This window comes from Carassius gibelio, chromosome A18 (assembly GCF_023724105.1).
Source record: "Carassius gibelio isolate Cgi1373 ecotype wild population from Czech Republic chromosome A18, carGib1.2-hapl.c, whole genome shotgun sequence".
Taxonomy (NCBI): domain Eukaryota; kingdom Metazoa; phylum Chordata; class Actinopteri; order Cypriniformes; family Cyprinidae; genus Carassius; species Carassius gibelio.
In genome coordinates, this window is record NC_068388.1 from 19123226 (window position 1) to 19147185 (window position 23960).

Sequence of the window (23960 nt, forward strand, 5' to 3'; positions counted from 1 at the left end):
TGTTATAACAGCCCTTTGAGAAATAAACTCTTGGCAAAAAAAAAAAAAAAGTTAATGAAACTTGAGGATATATAGATGTATATATCTGTTAACACTCACCTGACAATAATTCTGATAGTGAGTGGAGCTGCATACTTTGACAAGACTTAATGTTTTCTAGCACTGACATGATTTTCACAAAATTTGCATTATTTTATACAGTATATATCAGATTGCAGGGTCAAGGCACAATATGTCAAACTGCATGTTGAATATAAAATAAATATAAAATGAAGCAAATGATCGTGACTGATATTGATTTCTCAGACCCTGATTGCCTTAGCTTCTAATGCAGTGGCCTGAGAAATCATAAATGTGAAGATTGATCATTAGCCATAAATGAAACTACTAATCTGAAAATACCTGTAATATATTTGTGTATTCACATAATGGTATCAGTTTTGAAAGATACAGAATAACTCTTTCTTTCTTTCTTTCTTTCTTTTTTTCTTTCAACATTAAATAGATTTATAGTAGGATCAAAACCTTAAAAAATGACAACCACAGAAGTTAAGTAATTAAAGAAAGGCAATGTTTAATAGATTTTTGGAAAAATCACGATATTTACATTTAAAAATATTAGATTTTTTTTTGCGAATCTATAGCATGTGGAATATACAGAGTGAAATAGTGAAGAAACAAAACCAAGAAACCCAAAATGAAGATAGAGAAAAGAGATATAAAGATTATTTACTGCCCCCTATAGACTGGGAGACAAAATAACAACAGAGGAGGAAAGCAATTGTTGTGTTTTTTTTTTTTTTTTTTTTTTGGTTAGTTGGTTGAGAAAGAATAATACAGGTTTATCTGCTTCATCAAAAAAGAGGACAAAATGATATACACCATATGTGAATGAATGATACATACAGATATATGCATATGATGCTGTAAAAGTCTATTGCAAAAGACAGGTGCAAATTTTCTAGTCATACCAGAAAATCCACTGAATTTCATTCTTCTAGGTAGCCAGTGATGTTATTCTGTCCTAATGTGTAAGAACACTTACTTCTCTTGTGATTTGTGGCTTATCTAGAACTAGATTGTGTTCTATTGCTGACTGCACTGAGAGAAGATATTGCCTTCTGGAGGGAATTATTCCGCAAGAAATACTGTCTGATTTGCAGACTAAATCTTATTTATGAAGAGCTAAAGCATTAGGATCTGTGTTAGTATGCCCGGTCCAAGTATTTAGTAGATAGTCTAACTGTCACATGTGAAGCTGGACATGTGCTTCCTACAGGCTTCCGTAGATTCTCTTGATGACGTCACCGTCCTCCTTCTCAAGGATGCCTTTGTCGATGTATGCGTCCACCTGCTGGTCCATGAAGTCCCTCAGCTTAGAGAGGTCATAGTCTTAACAAACCAAGAGGATTAGCAATAAGGATTATAATAATGAAAGTATTTAAGTAATATTACAGTTATATACAGTTATATCACGCTTAAAAAATAATTTAAAATAATTTAACAGAGAGAAATTATAAAAAAAAATATTTGTTGTTTTAGATAACTAAAAATATTCAATAAAAATTACATTTTTTTTTTTTTGATAAATCTATGAAGGAGTTTATATATAATATAAACTAGTTTATATAAAACTACAATATCTTGAACAAATACATAAATAATAGTGCTACAGTATTTCCCCCTTAAAAATGAATGGTTTGATCTTTCAAATGTCATTTTTAACAGAGAGACATCACAAATTTTCCTTTTTTTTATATGTGTATGTTTAAATGTATATGTGCCTTATCAAGTTTAAAAGTTCAACTCTGCAGGACTCTTGTCTTGGAAATAAAAAATATTGTTCTTTGTTTAAACTACAAAAATATTAACAGAATAATGTGGTGTGGTGTAATAACATGTTTTGGCTCAATCTGGTAACACTTCAGGTCTAAACACCTAAATGTTAAGAGTTATATAAATCAGTATGCAGGTTAAAACAATGTGTTTCATGCTAAATGGAAGGCTATAACCTAGAGTCATTTAAACAAATGCCTGAAATGCAGGAGGCAAGCCACATTATGACCTGATTCTTTTTTCCTTCTAGAAATTCATCCCCTTGGAATTACAAGGTTCTATCTGACATTTTTGTCAAAATTGAGTTATTCACATATTCTTATTCTGTGTCAACGTATTTACATTATGTGATAGATTTTTTAATGTTGTGTACATAATGGGATATTTTATAAAAAAAAAACCAATAAGGTTCTATCTACACAGTCGAATGGAACTCGAAAACTTTGAAGCTCAATATCTCAAAACTACTCAGAATGCAGATACAACCTTATCATTCCAAGGTGACGAATTATGTTCTCGTTATAAGTGGATGTCAAAGATCACCCATAAATGCCCGTTAGTGTATGATCTTCCTGCTTCTCACAAAGAGATTATACATATTGACTGCTTCTCACAAAGTGTGTGTGTGTGTGTGTGTGTGTGTGTGTGAAAGTGTTTTGGGTACATTTTGTGGGTTGAAATAAAAAATGCTGGCTATCAGCAAAGCGTGTGTTGGTGTTTTTTTTTGCTTGGGCTGTGGCAAAATGTATAGACCAGTGGATTCTTCCTGACCATTGACCATTACAACAGAATACGACTGGACAGTAAGTCCAAAATATTAAGTGGCACAACTATTTTCTACATTGTCAATAATAATAATCATATTTCTTGAGCTGCAAACCAGCATATTAAAATCATTTGTGAAGGATCACTGAAGACTGGAGTAATGGCTGAAGTAATTTCAGCACCAAATCTTAGTGCTTCTATATTTTGAATTTAATTGTTCTGTTTAATGTAAGATATTTTTGGGTTCAGGGTTAAAAATGGATGATATAGACATTTCCAGTGCAAATATTTATGAATTATAATAAGAGCTTAAACAAAACTTTGAGCTTTAAAGTTATGTTTTGCCTAGCTGACCTCTACTATAAATGAATCATTATAATTCCTTATCACTCTATAGTTTGAGTTTATCAGTTCAATGAACTGAACAAAAGGCTCTGACACAGATTTTTTTGTGAGCAAAACATTCTTCCTCACCCCCCACCCCACACACATGCCTATCTTAAAATAGCCTAACGTTTAAAAAAATGTAAATAAATAAAATGTTAACACATCATTAAATTCGATACAAAGTAAAAAAATTACAGTACTGAACATTGTCCTAAAATAAGCTTATGCAGAATATTTTCTTCTATCTTTTGTGATGAAACCCTTTGACAGCTGGAGTTTACTAGAAGTATAGGATGGTATACTTGTGCCATTTGTCATTTCCAAAATCTAGCAACATCTTTGTCAATTCATTTGGAGCAAATATTCTGTAAAATGGGTGTTCATTTATTTTGGCAACATGCGTAGATCTACATATAATTTAGCATCTTTAAATTGGGTCATGCATATGATGCTGACCTATATAAACACTAATGTGACCACTAATCACCATGTAGAAACTGATGCGCTAATGCAGTTTCATTGAAACCACCTATAATAAAAGGCAGAGCACACATCCTGCTGGCTTCATCCTGATTAGAGCTCATAATCTATTCCAGTTCACCAGCAGAAATAACAGAGTCATGACTGAAAGGAAACGGGTTTGCTGCTTTACTTTTGATGAACATTTACCTTCTTTGTTGCTTTCCTTGTTGTGTTTTTTCAGCCATTCAATGTTCTTTCTGATTGCCTCCAGATAACTCTCAGACTTCCCAGGATGACCTGTCAGAAAATATTATTATTGTTATTATTATTTGGCTCCAGCATCTCTATGACCCTATAGCACAATTAGTTTGTAGAATGGACAGTATTATTATTATTATACTATTTTTTTGTCTAAACACATTTCTATATATATTTCAGCATCTTCTTCATTGTTTTCTACTTTGTCTTCTACTTTAATAGATTTTTTAAATAGATTGTTTGTTTAAATCTATCTCTTTGTATTTCTTCTTTTTATTATTATTTATTATTCCTATTATTATTATTATTATTATTATGCTCCATCATCCCCACAACCTCATATACCGTAGGACAAGCAGTTTGGAGAATGGATGGATGGATGCATGGTTGGATTTTCTTTTCTTTCTCTTCTTCTTCTTAATGAATAAAAAATACTAATAATAGTTCATATATACAGTACACACGCACGCACACACACACACACACACACACACACACACATATATATATATACCTCATATGCAATGCTCACTATTTTGCAAAAGTTGAATTATTATTATTATTATTATTTTTTTTTAGATTAGGAAGTGTTCTGTTTTTTCAGCCATTAAATACCAAGCTGTACATTACTGTTGTTATGAGTGTTGCTATAGTAACAAATAATTTCCGTAAGTGCATAAGTTCCGAATTGTCATCTCATAACTGTGGCAATTCAAACATGAAAGCAGCATTATTGTATAATGGGTTTGTTCTAAATACTTCTTGGGTAATAATCAACAGTGATTAGAACAGCTTTTAACAATAATGTTCAGTGCTTTTCAAAGAAGCAATAAAAGTCTCCCTGAGCAGGGCCTGGTGATTTGATTTATTCCATTGTTTGTTGAGTGTGATGTGTTACGGCTGCTGCACAGGCTCTCTGTGGGACTGACTCTCTCTTACACTACACTGCAGTCTGACTGGAACCACACATTAGTGATGATTTCTGTATTTGATACAGGCTTACCAGTATATCTACCTACACTCAGTTAAACAGCTCAATTACACCAGCAGAACCCATAAACATGAAGAAGATTCAGGATCCCTGTATTACTCACTGATTTCAGCAGCACTCTGGATGTCTTTGGTCGAGTCTTTCAGAGACTCATGCTCCTTCTGCATTTTGGCAGCTTCTGTTTTGGTGTTGTCATCATCCTCCAACACCTTTCCTGGAACGAGGGAGCAATGATGAGGAAAAAACAGTATAGTGATGCCAAAGTCTTCCTGAGCAGAATCTGCAGTGTTAATCTGTGGTGGGTCTGGGTTACCTGTAGGGGGTGTAATGCTGAGAGGAACCAGAGACTTGCCCAGCTTGTTCTTGGTCTGCTGGGCAATCATTGCATCCAGATTTTCTGTGTGAAAAACAGAATATTTATAAACACACTGACGATGATGTAAGCATTAGAAGCCTTTTGGAGTTAACACTATACAATAAGGTCCCATTAGTATAAATTTGCTACAGTGTTTATTAATTGTTAGTTAAAGACACAGCTGTTCATTGTTAGTTCAGTGATGTATTTGATAGATTTCCATATATAAATGTGGATGTACCCTGTACTCATTATGCGTTGTGTACACACTTTTGTGTCTTGGAGCTGTTTGCCAATGACGAAAGCACATATTAGGGCAGAATGATAAGCGCTTCATCTCATGTTTAAACCACAGCAGATCAATAACCAGCCGTTTCCTGGCAACACACCCTGCCATTCCATTTAATCTTTACAGCTCTGTCATCATGTGGCACAGGTTGCCAGAGTAACCCCATTATTACACAGTAGAGATTTCCAAATTGTTATCTGTGTTCTATCATAAAGCCCGTGACCATCTCGTTAGAGAAACAGACAGAATTAATTACACGGAATGAAAGAGAGAGGCAACAAAGGACAGAATGCTGGATGAATGAAGCAGGAAGCTGTTTGCTTGAGCAGATGTCTTGAACATATATGGGCATTAGACAGACATGGCTCATGTCCCTGTAAAATACCACTGATCAGTGATGATTAGTGACACAAAGTTAAAAGGGTTTTGATAATTGCAAAGTTAAAGAAATATAAACAAAAATTCATCCAAATAAAATTTTGTGAACAATATTTTTGTGCAAAATCCTTGTTTATTCACTAAGCACCTGCAATCAAGTTTAACCAGACATTTGCATTCACTTTTGCTGTTGTAGCATGGGAATGCAAAAATGATTTTACTTTGAACTCTTATTTACTGGTGTAGGACTTTATGCTGTAGTTCTCTTCAGTTCATTTAGGCTTTATTCACAAATCTTATTTGTGCTAAAAATAATATTAAACAATTATTAAAATTCAACATTATACTTCAAATCTTAAAAGCATGTTTAAAAAACAACAACTTAAGATAATATATTATTAATTAAATAAAAGTCCACTTAAGTGTACTTGAAGAAAGTACAGTTTCATGACTCTATTTTCCATAACTCTTTTAAAAAAATCTAATTTGTGTTAACATCTAATTAAATTTTTTTACTTTAAAATACAATTTAAGTCATCATGTTTTTCGTAATCTTTTGTTATGCTTTAATGTAGACTTATGTTGATGTGTTGTCTAAGATATTAAAGCATATGTAAAGTACTTAATTATAATTTTAACTGTAGTGTTACTCAATATAAAATTCATGTACTATATTTGAAGTACTATACTGCAATCCTTGTGCAAATGTGTAATTACAAATATTAATGAAATTGGTAATACTTTTAAATGTGTGTTCACGGTGTGTGTGTGTGTGTGTGTGTGTGTGTGTGTTCACTGCTCTGTGTGTCTGCACTTTGGATGGATTAAATACAGAGCACGAATTCTGAGTATGGGTCACCATACTTGGCTGAATGTCACGTTATGTCACAGATAAATAAATAGAAGAATAGAAGAGCAGTAAACACACATAGGCATAACTCGAATAATAAGTACAGTAAACATTGCAACTATTCGCACTACAAACTAGTGTGTTTTTGACACCAGAAACCTTGAACATTCAAATGAAAAATGGTCTTACCCAGATAAGACACTCCTTCTTCAGGTGTGATGCTTTCATATTTGACCATCATCTTCACAAAGTCGATCAAGGTCTTCATGATGGTGATCAGTGTTTCTCTCTCCTCTTTATCTTGCTCTGTAAAGCCAGACAAGAAGGATGTGATAGATTAAACAATGAGGCCAGACTCGTCGGCGATTCTCTCAGATCGCGTCTTTGCTCATTCACACTGCGTGATTGTCATTCAAGTGAACGAGCACTGATTTGCCTGTGATTTCGGCCATTTCTCAAAACCTGTCGGCGAGCCAAAAACTGGGCTAAAATCGTGCAGTCTGAACTCGGCTTTAAATGGCCTTTTATGTAGTTAAGAGTTTATTATGTAAATTATTTTACTTTTTAGATTTTAAGTACACTACAAGAGCACATTTAACCCAGTTAATTTCACTTATTTTTCACAAGGGAGGTTTGTGGTGAACAGTATCCTCTGCATGTTGTGCATTTATATCATGCTTTTATATCATGTTCGATTATATTATGTTGTATAAGTGCGTTATGTTTTGTGTTGTATTGTTTGTTATATTGTGTGCGTTGTCTACCTGAGTCGAGACTCTTAAGGAGTCTGTAAAAGTTGGGGAAGAATTGAAGGTCCTGCAGTCCGTCTTCTGGATTTAGTTCGTTCCTGTCGTTCCCATCGTTCACAGCGTCCCATGAGTCTTCAGCCCTCACTATATCATCTCTGCTCTCCTCCTCCTGCTCTTCGTCACCATTATTATCATTACCACCATCCTCATCATCATCACCTTTATCCTCGTCATCATATCGTCTACCGGGCCTGTCTTCCTCATCCTGAAGAGAAGAATCCATTCTTTTTTGGAAACTGTGGATAAATATGCAATAGGTAGAAGCAAACAAACACACAGTCACACACTCTTACCATACTGTTCTGTGTATCCTTTTCTGCATTAACAGGGTAATCCATACTGAGGTCTCCAATTATGTTATCTTTGGCATTTTTGGTGATCAGATCCTGCAGGGCTTCAGCAACCTCATACTCCAGCGTCTCTGCCTGACTGTCTGTGATCTGACGGACAAACAATAGAACACCTGCTAGAACAATCAATTTCACAACGGGATTATTGTATGACAATCTATTCTCCGTGCTATTTATGATGGTTAAACTGGAATATATTTCCCTTGAGGAGTTAATACATTATGAATGATGTGTATTGCATGGCTCATCAATATCAGAATCACAATTTGAATCTCTTACTAGACCCAACTTGAGCAGTTTAGACACAATTCTGTCAAACACTCCCCGGTCATCCTCTTCGTAGATTTTGTTGGCGATTTTCTGGACGATGTCATGAGCTGTTAGCGGGGTCCCATCCAGCTGCCGAAAACTTTCAGGATCATCTGAAAAGGAACACATTCAAATACCTCACATCACTCCAATTAAACAAATGTATCAAAACAGATTATCAAGGGCAGTTCACACCAAGGACGATAACATTAAGTATAAAGTTTTAATAATTGTTCTAATTGTATCAAAATAGGGATGTCCACACCACAACTATAATAATAATAATATCATATAAATAATATCATAACGATTTTATCCAGATGATGAGTGATAAAAACATAGACAGCATCAGAATCCACATGACTTTAAAGAGCTCGAGCATTTAAAGTCTAAGCTTTAAAAAAAAAAAAAGGATTGAGTACAATTATATAATAAACCAGAATGATCCGGTTTCTTACATAACTGAACTGTATCCTCTTTTTTCCCTTAAATTAAATAGTTCAAAAGAAATTAATATTTCATGTCCATTTATTTAACAAGCCTTTTGCCTCTAGGTCCTGATCACCATGTCAGGTTTATTTCACAATTAATACCAGCTGAATATCCCTTACTTATTTTGGATAATAACCAGGGGCATTTCTAGCCTTTTATCTGTACTGGGGAACAGGTTTTATGATGCTTTAATATACACTGTTATGGATATAACTTGAACCTCTGGGCCTCTTGTCAAATCAATGTAATATATTTTGGTTCAATAATATTTCTATATTGTTTATAATATTTCAATAATATTTTGGAACCTTTGTGGTCTTGAAATGTAACTTTTTGTTATTATTATTATTATTATTTTATTTTTTTTTGCCAGGAATATAAGTGTAATATATTTTTGCTCAGTGATATATATTGCTCAGTAAAAAAAAAAAAAAAAAATGCAGCTGTGCGCGAGACGGAATGGAATGTGAAGTACCAGTCATGTAAGTTTACTCTCTTTAAGTACACTTAAGCCGAGTTCAGACTGCACGATTTTCAAAGTAGTCGGGTCACTGTTCTTTCCACACTGCATGGCTATCTTAGCCAACATTCAGTCACTGCTGTGTTTACACTGCACGATGGATCGGCGACAGAAGGTTTCACACTGCATGACTTTACAATAGGAAGAATCGCCGACAACTCTGTCTGGCACGCATACTACGTTTCACAACCAAACACTCGCGAGATGTGACAAGGAAACAGCGCAATATCACACGTGCAAGACCAGAGTTTTCACGTGAGTCTGGGATAGCTCAGATGAAATGTCAAACAGCTGACCGTTTTTGCAAACTTTTTGTTATTATTATTATTATTTTTTTGCCAGGAATATAAGTGTAATATATTTTTGCTCAGTGATATATATTGCTCAGTAAAAAAAAAAAAAAAAAAAAAAAAAAAAAAAAAAAAAAATATATATATATATATATATATATATATATATATATATATACATATATATATTTGTTTATTTTTTATTTATTTTTTTATTAATATTTAGAATTCTCAGGGGATTCTATGATACTATGCAACATTTAAACAATTTTTTATGAGCTTTTTTTTTCCACAGTCACTTTTGACCACAAAGGTACCAAGTGTTACTTTTTTATTTTTTGACACTTTAACATATGCAAATCATGTTCATGATTTTTTTAACTTGTGTGTGTGTGTGTGTGTGTGTACATAGCTAATGTGACAAAACTCATCAAGTGCCATCCCATCCCTTTCCAATGGAGCCAAAAATTTGCAAAATTCAAAAGATAATTTTTCTGACCAAACTAAAGAAGCCCATAAATGAATAGTTGATCAACTGTATGGACTGTAGATAACCTAAATATCCACCTCATCCAGCACTCTTTTTCCTTGCCATAAGTTTATTTTCTAGTGAGTTGTACTTGAAATTACTTTATCAGAAATTACTTTATCAGAAATTTAATTTAAAAAGCGAGAGGAGCAGCAGGAGAATGTGTGAAACAGAGATCTGAATGTTGTTGCTGAAATCTGCCAGCAATTATTGTCTGTCTGTTATAATTCCTGTAACCCAGTGAAAGCACACAAAAACACCTCCCTCTCTGTTATCTGCCATTATCTACCACAGAGATCGACTTACACTGCCTTCATCGCTTCCAGTAAACTCACCATCTGCCTGAAATGTGACACTGATCAAATGTCTGATGCTTATTCTGACAGAAACAGAGTGAGAGGTCTTCGATAGTCTGAGTGCCTTTATGACATGATATTGTCCTAAAAAAAGACCTAAAGCAGTCATATTGTAAGTTCACAATTAAGTAACTATTTAATCAACAGTTAAATTGAGCTGCAGAAACTGCTTGTCCTTGGACAGATGAATAAACACATGACTGCCCACATGTACATATCAGCAACACCTCTATGTTCAGAAACTGTGTAGCACCTATGACTCTGCAGAACATTTGGAAGGAACCCAATGATAGAATGCAGTGTGATCTTAATTTGCACAGCACAATTTAGGATTTTCATGATTTTGTCATTTATGAATCACAAATCACAATAAGTCACAGTGCAATTGTGGCAATGCAAGGAGGTTGTTTGAAGGAAAACAACATATATGTAAAAAACTACATTTAACCCATGCAGCATGCATTATTAGTTAATATAGTAATTTCACATGCAAATACTGTTGGTTATCCAATCATAAAATAGGACATTTGCTTAGAATCCACAACAAATGTTAGAGTTAATTGTAAGGGTCATAAAGTAAATCAATCAATAATTTTGCTGTTGTGCTATTATAAGGTTATAGGTTTTTTTTTTTTATTGTGGGTGTTTAGTCTGACTTTGGGGTTTAATGCTAAAAAACATCCAGTACAGCAGCCTGTCGAGGGATAATCCTCTGATTCTCTCTCTCTCTCTCTCTCTCTCTAGCTCTACGAAATCCTTCTGATTGACCTATGGTGTCTGCCATCTGTTCCTGTATTTAGGATCACATAGAGTCATATATGGATGGATTAGTACATTCAAAGTGGAAGGTCGTTTGGCTTTTGACAGGTCACAACTAAAAAAATTGGATGTTTTACTTTTTCTTGACAAGAAGACACAAGCTATGCTCAAAATAGAGTATTAACTGGTTAATTGGTTAGTCTGCATGAACCAGGTGTAAGAACTATTTCATTGTGAGATACTGTTTTCCACTGAGTGTGCTCTTTGACAATCAAAGAAAATCTGTGTGCAAACAACAGTGTACACAGCGCACATCAGGGGTGAGGAAGGTGTTTAGGTGGGTGCACCTAAATAAACCAGGGTGGGAAAAGTGTAACGTATATGAAAACTACATATTAAATTGGCTACAGAAATTCAGCACAAAGGTTCAACACACAATGCTTCTAAAGCACTGATTAACATTAATTTCAACATTTACTAATACATTATTAAAATTAAAAGTTGTATTTGTCAACATTCAGTTGTATTTTTATTAACAAATGTTAACAGAGATTAATAAACATTATAACAAATTGTTAATATTAGTTAGAATAATGCATTAATAATGCATCACCTCACTCTGAGACATCTGGGCTTCGTAGATAATCTTAGAATCAAGTATTTCTTGATTATAACACTAAGGACCACAGAAAAGTGCGCGGCTTCAAATATGGAGTTTGTTGTGGAGAACAGTATCTATCCACAAAGGACACCTCTATCAAACACTGTACCTGTGCTAATGATGCTTTAAACACGCTTGGCTCACAAGTTCCCAATCTATAAATCCATCAAAGGCAGGTGGTCTGGTTTCATTTGAAGGTATCAAAGGTAGGTGGGCTCAGGTGGGCAAGTAGCTTTGCCACTGGTGCACATTGTACATACTACTACAGTATGCTATTCTGAATAAGTCTTTGTTAGCATATTAACTGTAGGTTTTACCTTGGTATTTGTAGTCCATCCCATTCTTAGTAGAGTCATAGTCATCAACCAGTCTTCTGTTTTTGGTACTGTCGGCCTCATCAGTACCGTATCGTTCATCCACAGAATCTGAGATGGGAGTCTCATTGTTTGACTCTTTGGACTTCTCAGCCAGAGACTTAAGGAAAGTGATATCATCATCCTCAGAGCCTGACTCTGCCTCAGCTGGTGGCATTGGCTTGGGTTCTGCACGGATGAACAGCAAACACTTGTGAGCTATCGATCACTGCGAAGCGCTATGTCTGCATAAGACCATATCTCACCTGTCCTCCTGATGCTATCAGCTTCTGCAATCTGTTGGGGAAAAAATTTAATGAAATAAAAGCACAGTCTTGACTTTTGCTTGATTTCTAATTTGAATTTATTTGAACTTAATACATAAAACATTGTCTATAACTAGTTGTCATTGTCTAGAAACAAGGGTACAAAAGTGGTCACTGGGAAGATATCCTGTCAAAACGTACTTAAATTAGTACCTTGATGGAACATATTTCTTGTAAACAAATGGAGGTATGAAGTATATTAATCTGTCTTTAACAGAACATAGTGATTAACAATAAGTTCACATTTCTGAAATCACACCTGCTGTTCTAATGGCTTCTCCTCAGTCAGCTCACGGTTATACATGCTTTTATCTGGAGCGGGAAAGAAACACGCATACACATACACACATTCAATAAAGGCAAAGATCACTGATGACAGATCAGTAATTGCTGTCCTTCAAGAGACACTTCAACCAAAAACAGAATTTATTTTTGTGTTCCACAGAAGAAAGAAAGTCCATTTAGAGCAATATGAGACTGAGTAAATGATTACAGAATTTTTATTTTTGGGTGAACTATCCCTTTAATACATTCACATCGGATGACAAAAACAATATGACTAAAAAAATAAAATAAAAAAATAAACAAGTATCAGTATCAGGCTCAGATTACTATTGGTGGGTTGTTACATTGTAACTATAATGTAAACACATTGTAACAACAAATGCAATTTTGGATAACGCACATTACCTACGGTATATGATTATAATTAATAATTTTACTAGAATTTTAAAGGAACCAAGACACTGTACGTTACACAAGACTATTTTCACCCTAAAATAAAAATGGACATTAATATGCATTTTATTCACTCTGTCTATGGTTGTTCAGATCTTTGATGCATTTAGTTGCAGTCCAAACTGTCCAAGAGAAGCTGCCTCCAAATAATCTGATTACAGGACAAAAGATTACAGGCCTTTGAAAACTGGGGCTAGAGCTTCCTATACAATAAATGATGAAAACATCCACAACAACAGCATAATAATCTACGAGGCCTATATGAAGCATTATTTTAAAAAAACTATTTTCACGTTGTGCTTTTGTGTTGTTGTTGTTGTTCCATTCAATTAATATTCTAAATCAAATAATCCATATTTTAGAATATATTGGACCGATGTATTGGACTACAGGCTTTTTGGCTATTCAGCAACTCACCGTCGGGTCCGGCAGGTGTGGGAAACGAGCTGATCTGCGATATTACAGCAAGGATAACCACAAACCCTACGCGTTGTGACGCCATTCTTCAGCTGGTGTCCGAACTGCCGGTGACTTTCGAGATTTTTTTATATTTTTTATCTTTTTCTCTCTCTGTTGTCCTCTGTGAAGATAAAGGCGCCGTTGGGTCGGTTTCGTGGAGCGCGCTGGTGTTGGCTGGATGCCGCGCGCTCTCAGCGCCTCTCCTCTGTAATCGCTAAGGCTTTAGTTCTGCGGGAGCTGTTGAGTCCCTGCAGTGCTGAAACCAGGTCGCTGGCTATATTTAACAGGGTATAAGCTGATGGGAGCTCCTTGTGTATAACGGGCCCTGACTCCTGCAGCTCATGGATGGATGGAGGAGGAGGACGGCACGGTCACATCCGCCAATGTGCGTCAGTCTGAAGCACCTGCGTCACACACGCATCTCGCATTCATTCATGATGCGGGGCAGTAAACGACCGATGAGCGCAATAAAGAGCAGATAAGAGAGACAAGACAACACTCTGGAGAGAACCGAGTTTTGTCATTGCAGGCTGAAATGCAAATTAAAGGTTTGACTTGTTTTGGTAATCCATTATGCTTTGAGGCAGCTACACATGCGTCGGTTGGGATAGATAGATAGATAGATAGATAGATAGATAGATAGATAGATAGATAGATAGATAGATAGATAGATAGAGTTAGATTCGAGATTTTAGATTCAATAAATTATTTGTAAAATACATGCAAAACTTTACCTCCATAAGAATGTGACATGCTAACCTCACTTGACGTTTCTGGACGAAAAACCCCCAACCTTGTCCTACAAAACTGTTTACAGATCAGTATACTCAGATGTTAACCCATGAGCAGTTAGAAAAATGTGATTAGAATTTTTGTTCCAAGGACAGAATTGACTGAAATGATTCTAATTTAAGAACGTCTTAAACTAGAGAGCATGTTATAAAAACACTAGTAGACAGATTAAAAAGAAAATAGTTTGATTAGATGGAAACTTTTGATTAGATGATGACTTTTGATAAAAAAAAACCTAGAGCTGTAAACCTTGTGACAAGGTCCCGTGTTAATACAATAGAAATACCATTGCAATATGAATTAGATGAAATAATACAAAGAGAAAAAAAAATCTAATGATTAATTTCATTTTTCATTTCTCTTTGCTTCTTAACTTTTGGATTCCTCATCATATTTTTCTTACTATACTTATTATGGAGTCTGTATCTCTATTATGTTTTACATAAATCTAATTCATTACATAAGTTGATGTACTTGCTTAAGTGACTTTATTGTGAAAACATAAAGATACATTTAATGTGTTATACATAATATAGACCAATTATCTGTTATTTAATATCATTATTTAATATTACTGTCTTTGTTATTATTTGACATGATTTATGTAGATTATCTTAAGAGGTTGTGAGTTGCTTGTGGTGAATGTGTTCTGTGCAGGAGGAGTGTGTTAAACAGCTCATGATTGCCTCTGCAGGTCACATGCATCAGCTGCCTGTGTGAGTGCATACAGGCTGTCAGGTGACATGTGACCTCAAAAACCTTTATTTTCAACCAATAGTTCTTTTCTTTATGTCATCTCACCATTTAGGGTAAATTTGTCATTGACCAGTAAAACTGTTTGCTCGGTACATTGAGGGAATGACAGGGTTTTGTGTTTCTAATTAATTTCACCCACCACCACAATCATGTCAAAGCAGATTTTCACAGATTTTGGAGCAGTAAGGTTTTATTAAGTATACAATGTTCCATATACATTCATAATATTATGGCTTTTTCTGTGTATATGCTGATATGCTTCTTTCCATGTATGTTTGGAGCAGACAGCTCTGTGTCTGTGTGAAAGTGGGACAGAGGTCAGTCGGTTCTTCTTATATGAGTCTGAACACAACAGGCTCTTTGTTCAGATTCTTAATTAGCGCTGCTCCACATGTTCTGCACTGCATCAGTCTCTCAGACTGTGACATGCATGCATCAGTTTCTGCATCATTAGGAAGACCAGGCTTTTCTTGTTAAAGTAATGCAGCTTCTGATCATTAAAAACTGTGAGTTTAGAATGCAAAGAGGCATCACTGATAAAACAAAACACAAGGGTATTCACAAATATGCCAACACAAATTTTTTTTATATAATCTAATATACAAAAATTATATATATAATCTTGTGTATAAAACTGCTAGTCAATTTCAAAAATAGTTACAAAGAAAAATAAGGGATTTTTTAATGTGTTTATTATTAGTGTCCAATAGAGGTCACTAATGTTTTATTTCTCTATTTGAATGAAGGGAGATTAAAAAGAGGTGGATGTTCTAACCCAGGGATTATGACACATCATACATTTTTGCATCTACGATTTCCTTGTTGCATTACCTGAAGTGCTTTTGAGGAAGCTTCAAACTGATGGGAAAAGAGAAAGTGACCTTAATGTGAAATTTGTCTTGGCAATTATCTTGGTGTTAGGAAATTCTGGAAAACATAGCTTGTACAAATTAGATATGTCCTAGGATTAGAAGACAGGACCACAAAACTGAAATGGTGTACGTTATTCTGTGTCTGCCGCAACACAATTATACGTTTACTATGTGTATTTAAGGTTTGATTTGAATGAAAACTGGTGCTAAAATGGTGCTACGGTGATGCGGAGAGACACAGAGGAGACAAATCGTTGAATAAAGTCGTTATTTTTGTTTTCTTCATGTACAAAATGTATTCTTGTCACTTCATAAAATTCAGATTGAACCACTCATGGCAGATGAACTATTCTGATGATATCTTTAATACTTTTCTGGACCTTGATAGTGGAATTTACTTGGCAGTCAATAGGACAGTCACAAGCCTCCTGGTTTTAATCCGAAATATCTTAAATTGTGTTCTCGAAGACAAACAAAGTTTTTATGGGTTTGGAACAACATGGGGGTAAGTGATTCATGACAACATTTTCATTTTGGGGTGGCGTATCCCTTAAACTACACAATTCATCATTCACTATTCTGCAAAAGGCATATAAAAATACATATACATATAACATATAATATAATGTTTTTTTTTTTTTTTTGTGCCAATACATTAATAAGAGCCACACAGATGGGAAATCAAAATTACCTGTATTACAGTGTATGATGTAGCTGTCCATCAGTGTAAACAATGTGCAAAGTAATTAAACCAAAAAGTAAACGATTTAAAAAGTTATTGGCTTCTAAAGTAAGGAGTCGACTCTGAATCGCTGAAACTAGTCGTTATAGATTTCAAATCTTTTGCCCATCTCTATGTACGTGACTAGGGACACTTTGCATAATAATCTCCACCTACCGTCTTGGGAGAAACGAAACTCTGACCTGCACCACCCCCCCGACACAGACGCTCTGGTTGGTGTGATAGCATCATGTCGAGGAGACAGTGTGTTTTTAATTGTAAAGGCAAGTTTGTTTTATTTTCACTGCCAAAGAATGAAGATCAGAAGAACCAATGGCTAAAATTCATTTTTACCACAATACCAGAGCAGTACAACAAATCCCTTTTGTTGTGTTCACAACATTTCACTGATGACTGCTTTTCTAATCTCCATGAGTACAAGGCGGGATTTTCAAAGCGTTTGGCCATAAAAGAGGGTTCATTACCAACTTTATTTAGAACAACGAGCATCTCCGAATCACAACGCGAAGTATGATTATGAAGATATGTGTTTGTTTTCTCCCGAGCGTCGTATCAGTCTGTGTGCTGTCTGCAGCCTGTCTGCGCTGATCGTCATGTACAAACACGTCATTAAAATGAAGTGTAACTCCGTGAATACTCAACGAAGAGACATGAGAGAGATATCTATAGAAAGCTTGACATGTGTACTTTAAAACTAAACAAGTTTGCTGCCGAAAACAGATATTCTGTGATAAAGTAATCCATATGAAAACAATGCGATGTCTGTTTTTCACATCTCCCTTCACTATATCTAATGTGACCACGCCCCGCGCTGAACACACTATTCAGATTCAAACTGAAGCGCGCGGCTTGAATACACCCACACAGAAGAAAAACCAGCGAGACTGTTCAAGTTTTTTATTTTACTGTTTTGCTTCGCGGTGAGAGGAATAAGACATAATTTACCCCAAACAGATGCTAACGCATTGTTCACCGTGAAGTTGTGTGTGGAACAACCAATCAAACCTATGTTAGTTGACCAATCAGAACACAGTATGTTACCGAAAGGTGGGGTTTAAGGAAACTGAATCTTTTGAACAGCTTCGCGCGAACCGTTTGGGGATCTCTGAGAATTGAGGTCATTTTAAAATGATGTTTTGACAAAATGACAATGTTTTTTGACCTTGGATGGATTTAAACCTAATGTACAGGTCTTATAAACAGTGATAGGAAGCTTAGAATTTTCATCTTACTGGCTCTTTAAAATAGTGTCTCTCCCGTTTCATCACTGACACTTTGGGGAAACTCCTGTTTACTCTATTACTGAGGCCTGATTTGTTAACTTTCGGATAACCAATGCCGCTTCAACCTGCCAAAAGGGAAGGAGTCGGCCTCTTTATAAGTCTGAGCACCATTTCATCAGAATTTTTCTCCTAAAGCGATAGAGATCATTTCCTCACTGACTCTCCAAGAAGCTGAAGAAAGAAGAAGGAAGTAGCCTGTTGCTCGCTGCAAAAAGAAGAGCCCCAGCAGTGAGGCAGCCTGCCTGGGCAGTGTGTTTTTCTAAGGCTGTCGAAACTATGAAACTCTACACATTTCTGAAGCGTCAAGGTCCCTGCCCCAGAGTGACGTTGGATCCTGAGCCTCAGAAGCCGTCTTGATCTATATGCAGAGAGGAAGAGGAGAGTGTCAGTTCACACAGAGGCCAGAACTCCATCAAATAAAGCTTGTGCTTGCTCTCCATCCTAAAAACCATAGAATGAGGCTACTCTCTTCAGTTCAATTGCAGTCCACCTTGTTTCAGAGGTGTTTTTCAAACTTCGGTATGGGACAACAATACTCATGTTATCTGGACCGAAGTGCAAACATTGCTTGCAAAAGGAGCCATGAAAATGATTACTCTAGCAAACAATTAGTCAGGCTTTACAGCTGCTACTTCCTCATTACCAAGAATGATGGTGGGCTCAGACCTATTCTCGATCTCAGACATTTGAACCGCTTGCTTATGATATGGCCATTCAAGATGTTAACTTTGAGGTAGATCCTCACACAAATATGCCTGTGTACTTGTTTCTGTCAGGGAATCTGAAAGATGCTTACTTTCATATCCAGATAACCCCCCCCCCCCATCACAGATGATTCTTGAGATATACATTAGAGGGCGTGGCCTATCAGTACACAATATTGTACCACCACTCTGACTGTCCCTGGTCTCCAGAAGGTAGGTAGCCATGACAGGTGCCTCCAACTCTGGTTGGGGAGCTCTGTACAAGGGCAGACCAGTGTTTGTCTCCTGGTCAGTCCTGGAGTAGCATTCACATATTAATTTCCATGAGATGATGTTTTTTTTTTAGCCCTAAAAACCTTCCTACTGGCCTTAAAGGGGTACAACGTCCTGGTCTGTTCAGACAACGTGACGATAGTAGCCTTCATCAATCAACTAGGCAGTCTCAGTTCATGCTCCCTTTACAAATTGGCTCTACGCTTTCTTCTATGGGCACAAGGCAAACTTCTCTCACTCGATTTCTTGGGCATCAAATTTCTGATGGGGGCTCAGAGATTGAATCCACATCATATAGTGCCGACCTATGGGGTTCTCCCTTTGAAGTGAAGTGATGTGTGGCCAAGTATGGTGTCAAATACTCGGAATTTGTGCTCTATATTTAACCCATCCAAGTGCACACACACAGCAGTGAACACACACCCAGAGCAGTTGCTGTGGTGCCCAGTGAGCAGTTGGGGGTTCAGTGCCTTGCTCAAGGGTCTCCCCTCACTCGTGGTTTTGAAGGATGAGAGAGCACTGGTTTTTCACTCCCCCCACTTACAATTCCTGCCGGACCTAAGACTCGAAGCTGCGACCTTCGGGCTAAAAGTCTGACTTTCTATCCATTTCTATCCATTATCCATTACGAGCCACTCCAGTCGGCTGACTTTCACACCGAACGCAGACTGAAGGTCTGAAAATGCGACACACACCATACTGCCTATTTTTGGTGACTTTTAAAAAAGAGCAGTGCACTGCGTTTTTTTATGTTGCTAGGCAACCACCAAATCAGCTGTCTTGTCAGTCTAATCAAAGGATTATAGAGTGAGAGATCTAAAATCTTTGGTTTTTGCTGTTAAGTAAACGGTCTTATTAGCAGAAGTCCTAAAAAATACTGCTCCGGGTAAACTATGACAGACACCAAAAGTTATATCTGATCAAATAAATATTATTAATCTTTAGCTTGAGTTAAACAAATTAATTGTGCTTCTTTTTTCTTTTGCTATAAACTTAATTGTAACATAATAATTGCTGTTAACAGTGTTTATTGTGTGTTTGATTATGTCTTTGATTTTTCCATACCTGAGCCATATGAACTGATAGTCACCACTGATAAGCTACTACTAAATATATTGTAGATACTTAATTTTCTTTAAAGTTACTTTGCAACGATTTGTATCGTAAAAAGCGCTATAGAAATAATTTTGAATTGAATTTTAATAAAATGTATGTACTTGAAGTGTGCACCAAACATACATTCCTGTTAGAATATACATGTATCGGATCTGGATTTTTTTGGCAGATACTCAATATTCAATGACTTGGATCAGATCGGAGGCAAAAAAAAATATATATATATATTAATTCCTGGGACATCCTTATTATGTAGTGCCCAGCCTGAATGGCTTGGGTCTCATTATTGCCTCTTGCTTATAGAAGCCCTCAGTATGGATGCTCCAGGGCTGGGCTCGCAGAGTGGCTTCGTTCTGCATAGCTTATAGCACGGCACTATAGGATTTCTCTAACCAAAGCCCATTCCCTGCAAAGCAGCAGTGACACAATGGTAGAGACCATTTGAAAGGGAATGCTTTGGTTCATGGGCGTAGGTTTGGTCTCAGCTTTGGTGGGGACACCCCCATACCCCCCCCCCCCCCAGTGATTTAATGGTGATTTCCTTTTTTTATTTCAGACTGTTGGCAATACAGAATTACCACAATACAGAAGTGAATCTACTTCATCTCATTATATTGTATCCTGACCCTGATATACCATCCTGTATACTGTGCCTAAAGAGCTAGTATAACTGTATAATTTCAAAAATGCACTCTCAAAAAATAAAAAATAAAAACCTGAGACTGTGTAATGCTGAACAACCAAACGTTTTATTAACAGAAATTATTATGTACATTAGTATTTACACTAACAAAAGATACTCTGTTACAAGGAAACAAATCTAAATAAATAAATATAATAACCTTTTTCTATTATAAACCCTATTTACCCTCCAGTACACTCACGTTTATGTTGACTACAAGATTCTAAGTTAAGGTAACTTACAGGCTAATTGACATTCAGTTACTTGCTAACGTAGCATTCTATCATCCTGGGTAACACATACTATCACCAGTTAATACTATTTCCACAGTAGAATCTGCATTTGAAAGCCTGGTCAGTCACTACTGCTATTTTATTTGTATGGCTAGCTAGTTATTTTGCCTACTTACACTCTGACTCTGCTTTATGAAAAAGCTTCTTATATCCCCTTTCTTCTTCTTGGGTGGCATCTACGAAGTACAATAAGGGGCAAAAAAAAAAAAAAAAACGGAATATTGAAATGTTTTTACCCTGGCCTTGTATGTGGCAGAGAGACAGCCCTGGTAACTTACCGTCGGCGTCGTCCACGTGCGCACCCGCTCGCTGCTAGTGCAAGCACAAAAGTAGTCCCGGCCCGCGCGTGTAGCCTGTCAGATACCCCGCCGCCAATCAAATTACAGCGTTTCTTGTACTATCGTCGTCCTTTCCTTTAGAATCGATTCAAATAAAAGTGCAAAGATCCAAATAGCAGTTCAAAGGAACTTGCTAAATATTGGTGGGGACAAATTAGTAATCTACGCCCATGCTTTGGTTAATAACGTAACCTCGGTTCCCTGAGATAGGAGATCTTGTGCAGCGTAATAATTAAACAAATTAATAAATCAGCGATAAACATATTGAATGAGGTCTGGAATGATATATATATATATATATATCTATAAGCATTAATAAAAATGTAAAATAAATAAATAAATATGATTTATTTATTTTTGATTCCAAGGTAATATAATAAAAAGTATAGTCTTATTAATGTACATACATAAACTAATAATACAAAATAAAAAACCTTTTTTTTATTTACGATGCTGACCGTTGATACGCGTCATCACAGTCAGTCGGTTCCGTTTACTTCAACTTGACATCGACGACGTTAGAGAAAACGAACTCTTATTTTGATGTGTTGACTTTAAGTCTTTAGATGTAAGAGTCTTTTCTTTTATTAGAGTAAAGTTCACGTGCGAAATTTGACTTGCCTGTCAGCGTTTGAGTTGATCACATCCACATCAGCATGTTTGCACTAAAGGCTCTAAGGAGTTTTTCTCCTGCGACGAAAAATGTTTATTTGCAGAGTAAACAGGCGTTCAGCGGCACTATCTCGAGGTGAGTCTCATTTGTTATGACTTTATTGTTTTCATTACCTTTCATGTTTTATCATAGTTATGTTTCATTATAGAAATGGTTCATTTTAGCAGGTCCCGTTTTAGTTAATTAGTTATTTATTTCTCTAATGTATTAATCATTCATAAAGGAAAAATTATGCATTTTTACCTATGAATAGCACTTTATTGGTTAATTAATAAGAAGACTGATAGGCTAGGTGTTGTTACTAATACATTATAGTAAAGGCTTAAAAAGTACCTCTAGAGATATTTTATATGTTGTTTTTTAAAGCAAAATTTTATTTCATATGTTAAGGCAACTTAATAAGATCGACCAAATAAGCAATGCTATTATTTTTTTTTTCGGTTAATTTTCTATGATTATCAAGAATAAAATAATCTCAAATCTATTTTAATGGGTTATTTTTGATTCCTAGGTTGCAGCTTGGGCAGGTCCAGCATGGGGAAACAGCAGCACCTTTTCGACCTGAAACACCCATGGCCAAGACTCTGATGGACATCGGCACCAGACGGATCTTCTCAGAGGAGCATGACCTGTTCCGTCAAAATGTGCGCCGGTTCTTTCAAGAGGAAGTTGTTCCATATCACGCTCAGTAAGTCACCAGTGTGGTTCATTGCGCTCTCATTCTGAATGACATTATAGATACTGAACGAAAATGTGTCTATGCACATACTGTATGGTTATAGGTGGGAGAAGGCTGGAGAGGTTAGCAGAGAGGTTTGGGAAAAGGCTGGAGAACATGGATTACTAGGAATATATACACCTGAGGAGCATGGAGGAATCGGAGGGGACCTTTTTTCTGCTGCTATAGTGTGGGAGGAGCAGTGAGTAGCCCTGCCCTCACCTGTCTATCACAGTAGCTCCTACAGTGGATTGGGCAAAAATCTGAATTTTAAAACTTCCTTTCCATTTTAAACGATCCCATTTAAAAATTCTGTGAAATTTAACACAGTTACACAACATTGTAAAATAAATTGATTGGACTGATTAGACATGTTTCATGTTCAGTCCTGTCAAAATAATTACCAAAGTCATCAATACAAATTGTAATTCTGCTACCGCAAAACAACGCAAACACCACAAAATGTCCTCCATATTCTGTTCTGAAAATTTTTAATAAAAATATATTAAATGAAACAAAAGAGAATAATGAGTAATAGAAACAAATAAATACAAAAATAAATTTAATTTCAATATTAATAATGTATACTAATTAAATATAGATTTCTACAGGTGATGTTTTAATCACTGATTACTGACATCATCAGATGTTTCTGGAAATAACTAGTCATCTGTTTGATGTGTTTTTGAACAATTATTTAAAAGCACAATATGTACGAAAACCACTTACATAGTGTGATTTCATGCAGTTGTGTACTTGCGTTATATCAAAAGTTCCCAATGATTCTTAAATCTAGAGAAATTCCAATTTTAATATTGGATATAGGGATCTGCAAGAAATGGGACCCAAATGCAGAATGAGCAGACAAGGGTATTTTATTAACAAAACATAGACTGGAACAGCTGGGGGAATTTGCAGTGAAACAGTTCAAACAGATGGGCAGGGCAGACAACAATATGCTCAGGAGGGATGACCACGGGCTCAAGCGCAGAGGAGGCAGCTCCAGAGGAAGGGCCAGGCAGACAGGAAACCCGTAGCTTCAAGTGAAACTCAAAATGTCACCAGTCTAGTCGCCAGGTAGAGACTCACAAGACCAGAGACTTGACACGTGAGAGAGGTGAGCTTCTTCCAGGCAGTGGGGGTCAGTGGCCAGGAAATCTGAGTGTGGGCAAGACAGGAAAATACACAAAAACAAG

The 23960-nt window shown here is 36.1% G+C and overlaps 2 protein-coding genes across 4 annotated transcripts in view; one reads left to right on the forward strand and one right to left on the reverse strand.

Moving 5' to 3' along the window:
• Positions 1 to 549: 549 nt before the first annotated feature.
• LOC127934184 (secretogranin-3) lies at positions 550 to 13886 on the reverse strand. Its single transcript, XM_052531400.1, has 12 exons — positions 13481 to 13886; positions 12585 to 12637; positions 12266 to 12296; positions 11964 to 12188; positions 8010 to 8152; positions 7674 to 7820; positions 7336 to 7585; positions 6761 to 6877; positions 5013 to 5096; positions 4803 to 4913; positions 3658 to 3747; positions 550 to 1392 (listed from the first exon to the last, which is right to left on the reverse strand). The coding sequence occupies exons 1-12, from the start codon at positions 13563 to 13565 to the stop codon at positions 1274 to 1276; spliced, it is 1455 nt and encodes a 484-aa protein (XP_052387360.1). The 5' UTR covers positions 13566 to 13886; the 3' UTR covers positions 550 to 1273.
• A 56-nt stretch (positions 13887 to 13942) lies between these two features.
• The window catches only part of LOC127934185 (long-chain specific acyl-CoA dehydrogenase, mitochondrial-like), a 32511-nt gene continuing 22493 nt past the window's right edge, over positions 13943 to 23960 (forward strand). The window contains exons 1-3 of one of the 3 annotated variants that reach the window (XM_052531404.1): positions 13943 to 14070; positions 22558 to 22734; positions 22829 to 22966. In XM_052531404.1, coding sequence (XP_052387364.1) covers positions 22619 to 22734; positions 22829 to 22966 — 254 coding nt within the window. In that variant the 5' untranslated portion in view covers positions 13943 to 14070; positions 22558 to 22618. Of the gene's footprint in view, positions 14071 to 21738; positions 22122 to 22557; positions 22735 to 22828; positions 22967 to 23960 lie in introns of those variants that run through there. The other 2 variants (XM_052531402.1, XM_052531401.1) reach the window with 2 other exon arrangements.

Coding starts and splice junctions, on each gene's coding strand:
- LOC127934184 (XM_052531400.1), bottom strand. CDS start 13,565: ATGGCGTCACAACGCGTAGGGTTTGTGGTTATCCTTGCTGTAATATCG. Junction 4,914..5,012: donor CAGCATTACACCCCCTACAG/GTAACCCAGACC, acceptor CCCTCGTTCCAG/GAAAGGTGTTGGAGGATGAT. Junction 1,393..3,657: donor CAAGGAAAGCAACAAAGAAG/GTAAATGTTCAT, acceptor TGGTTTGTTAAG/ACTATGACCTCTCTAAGCTG.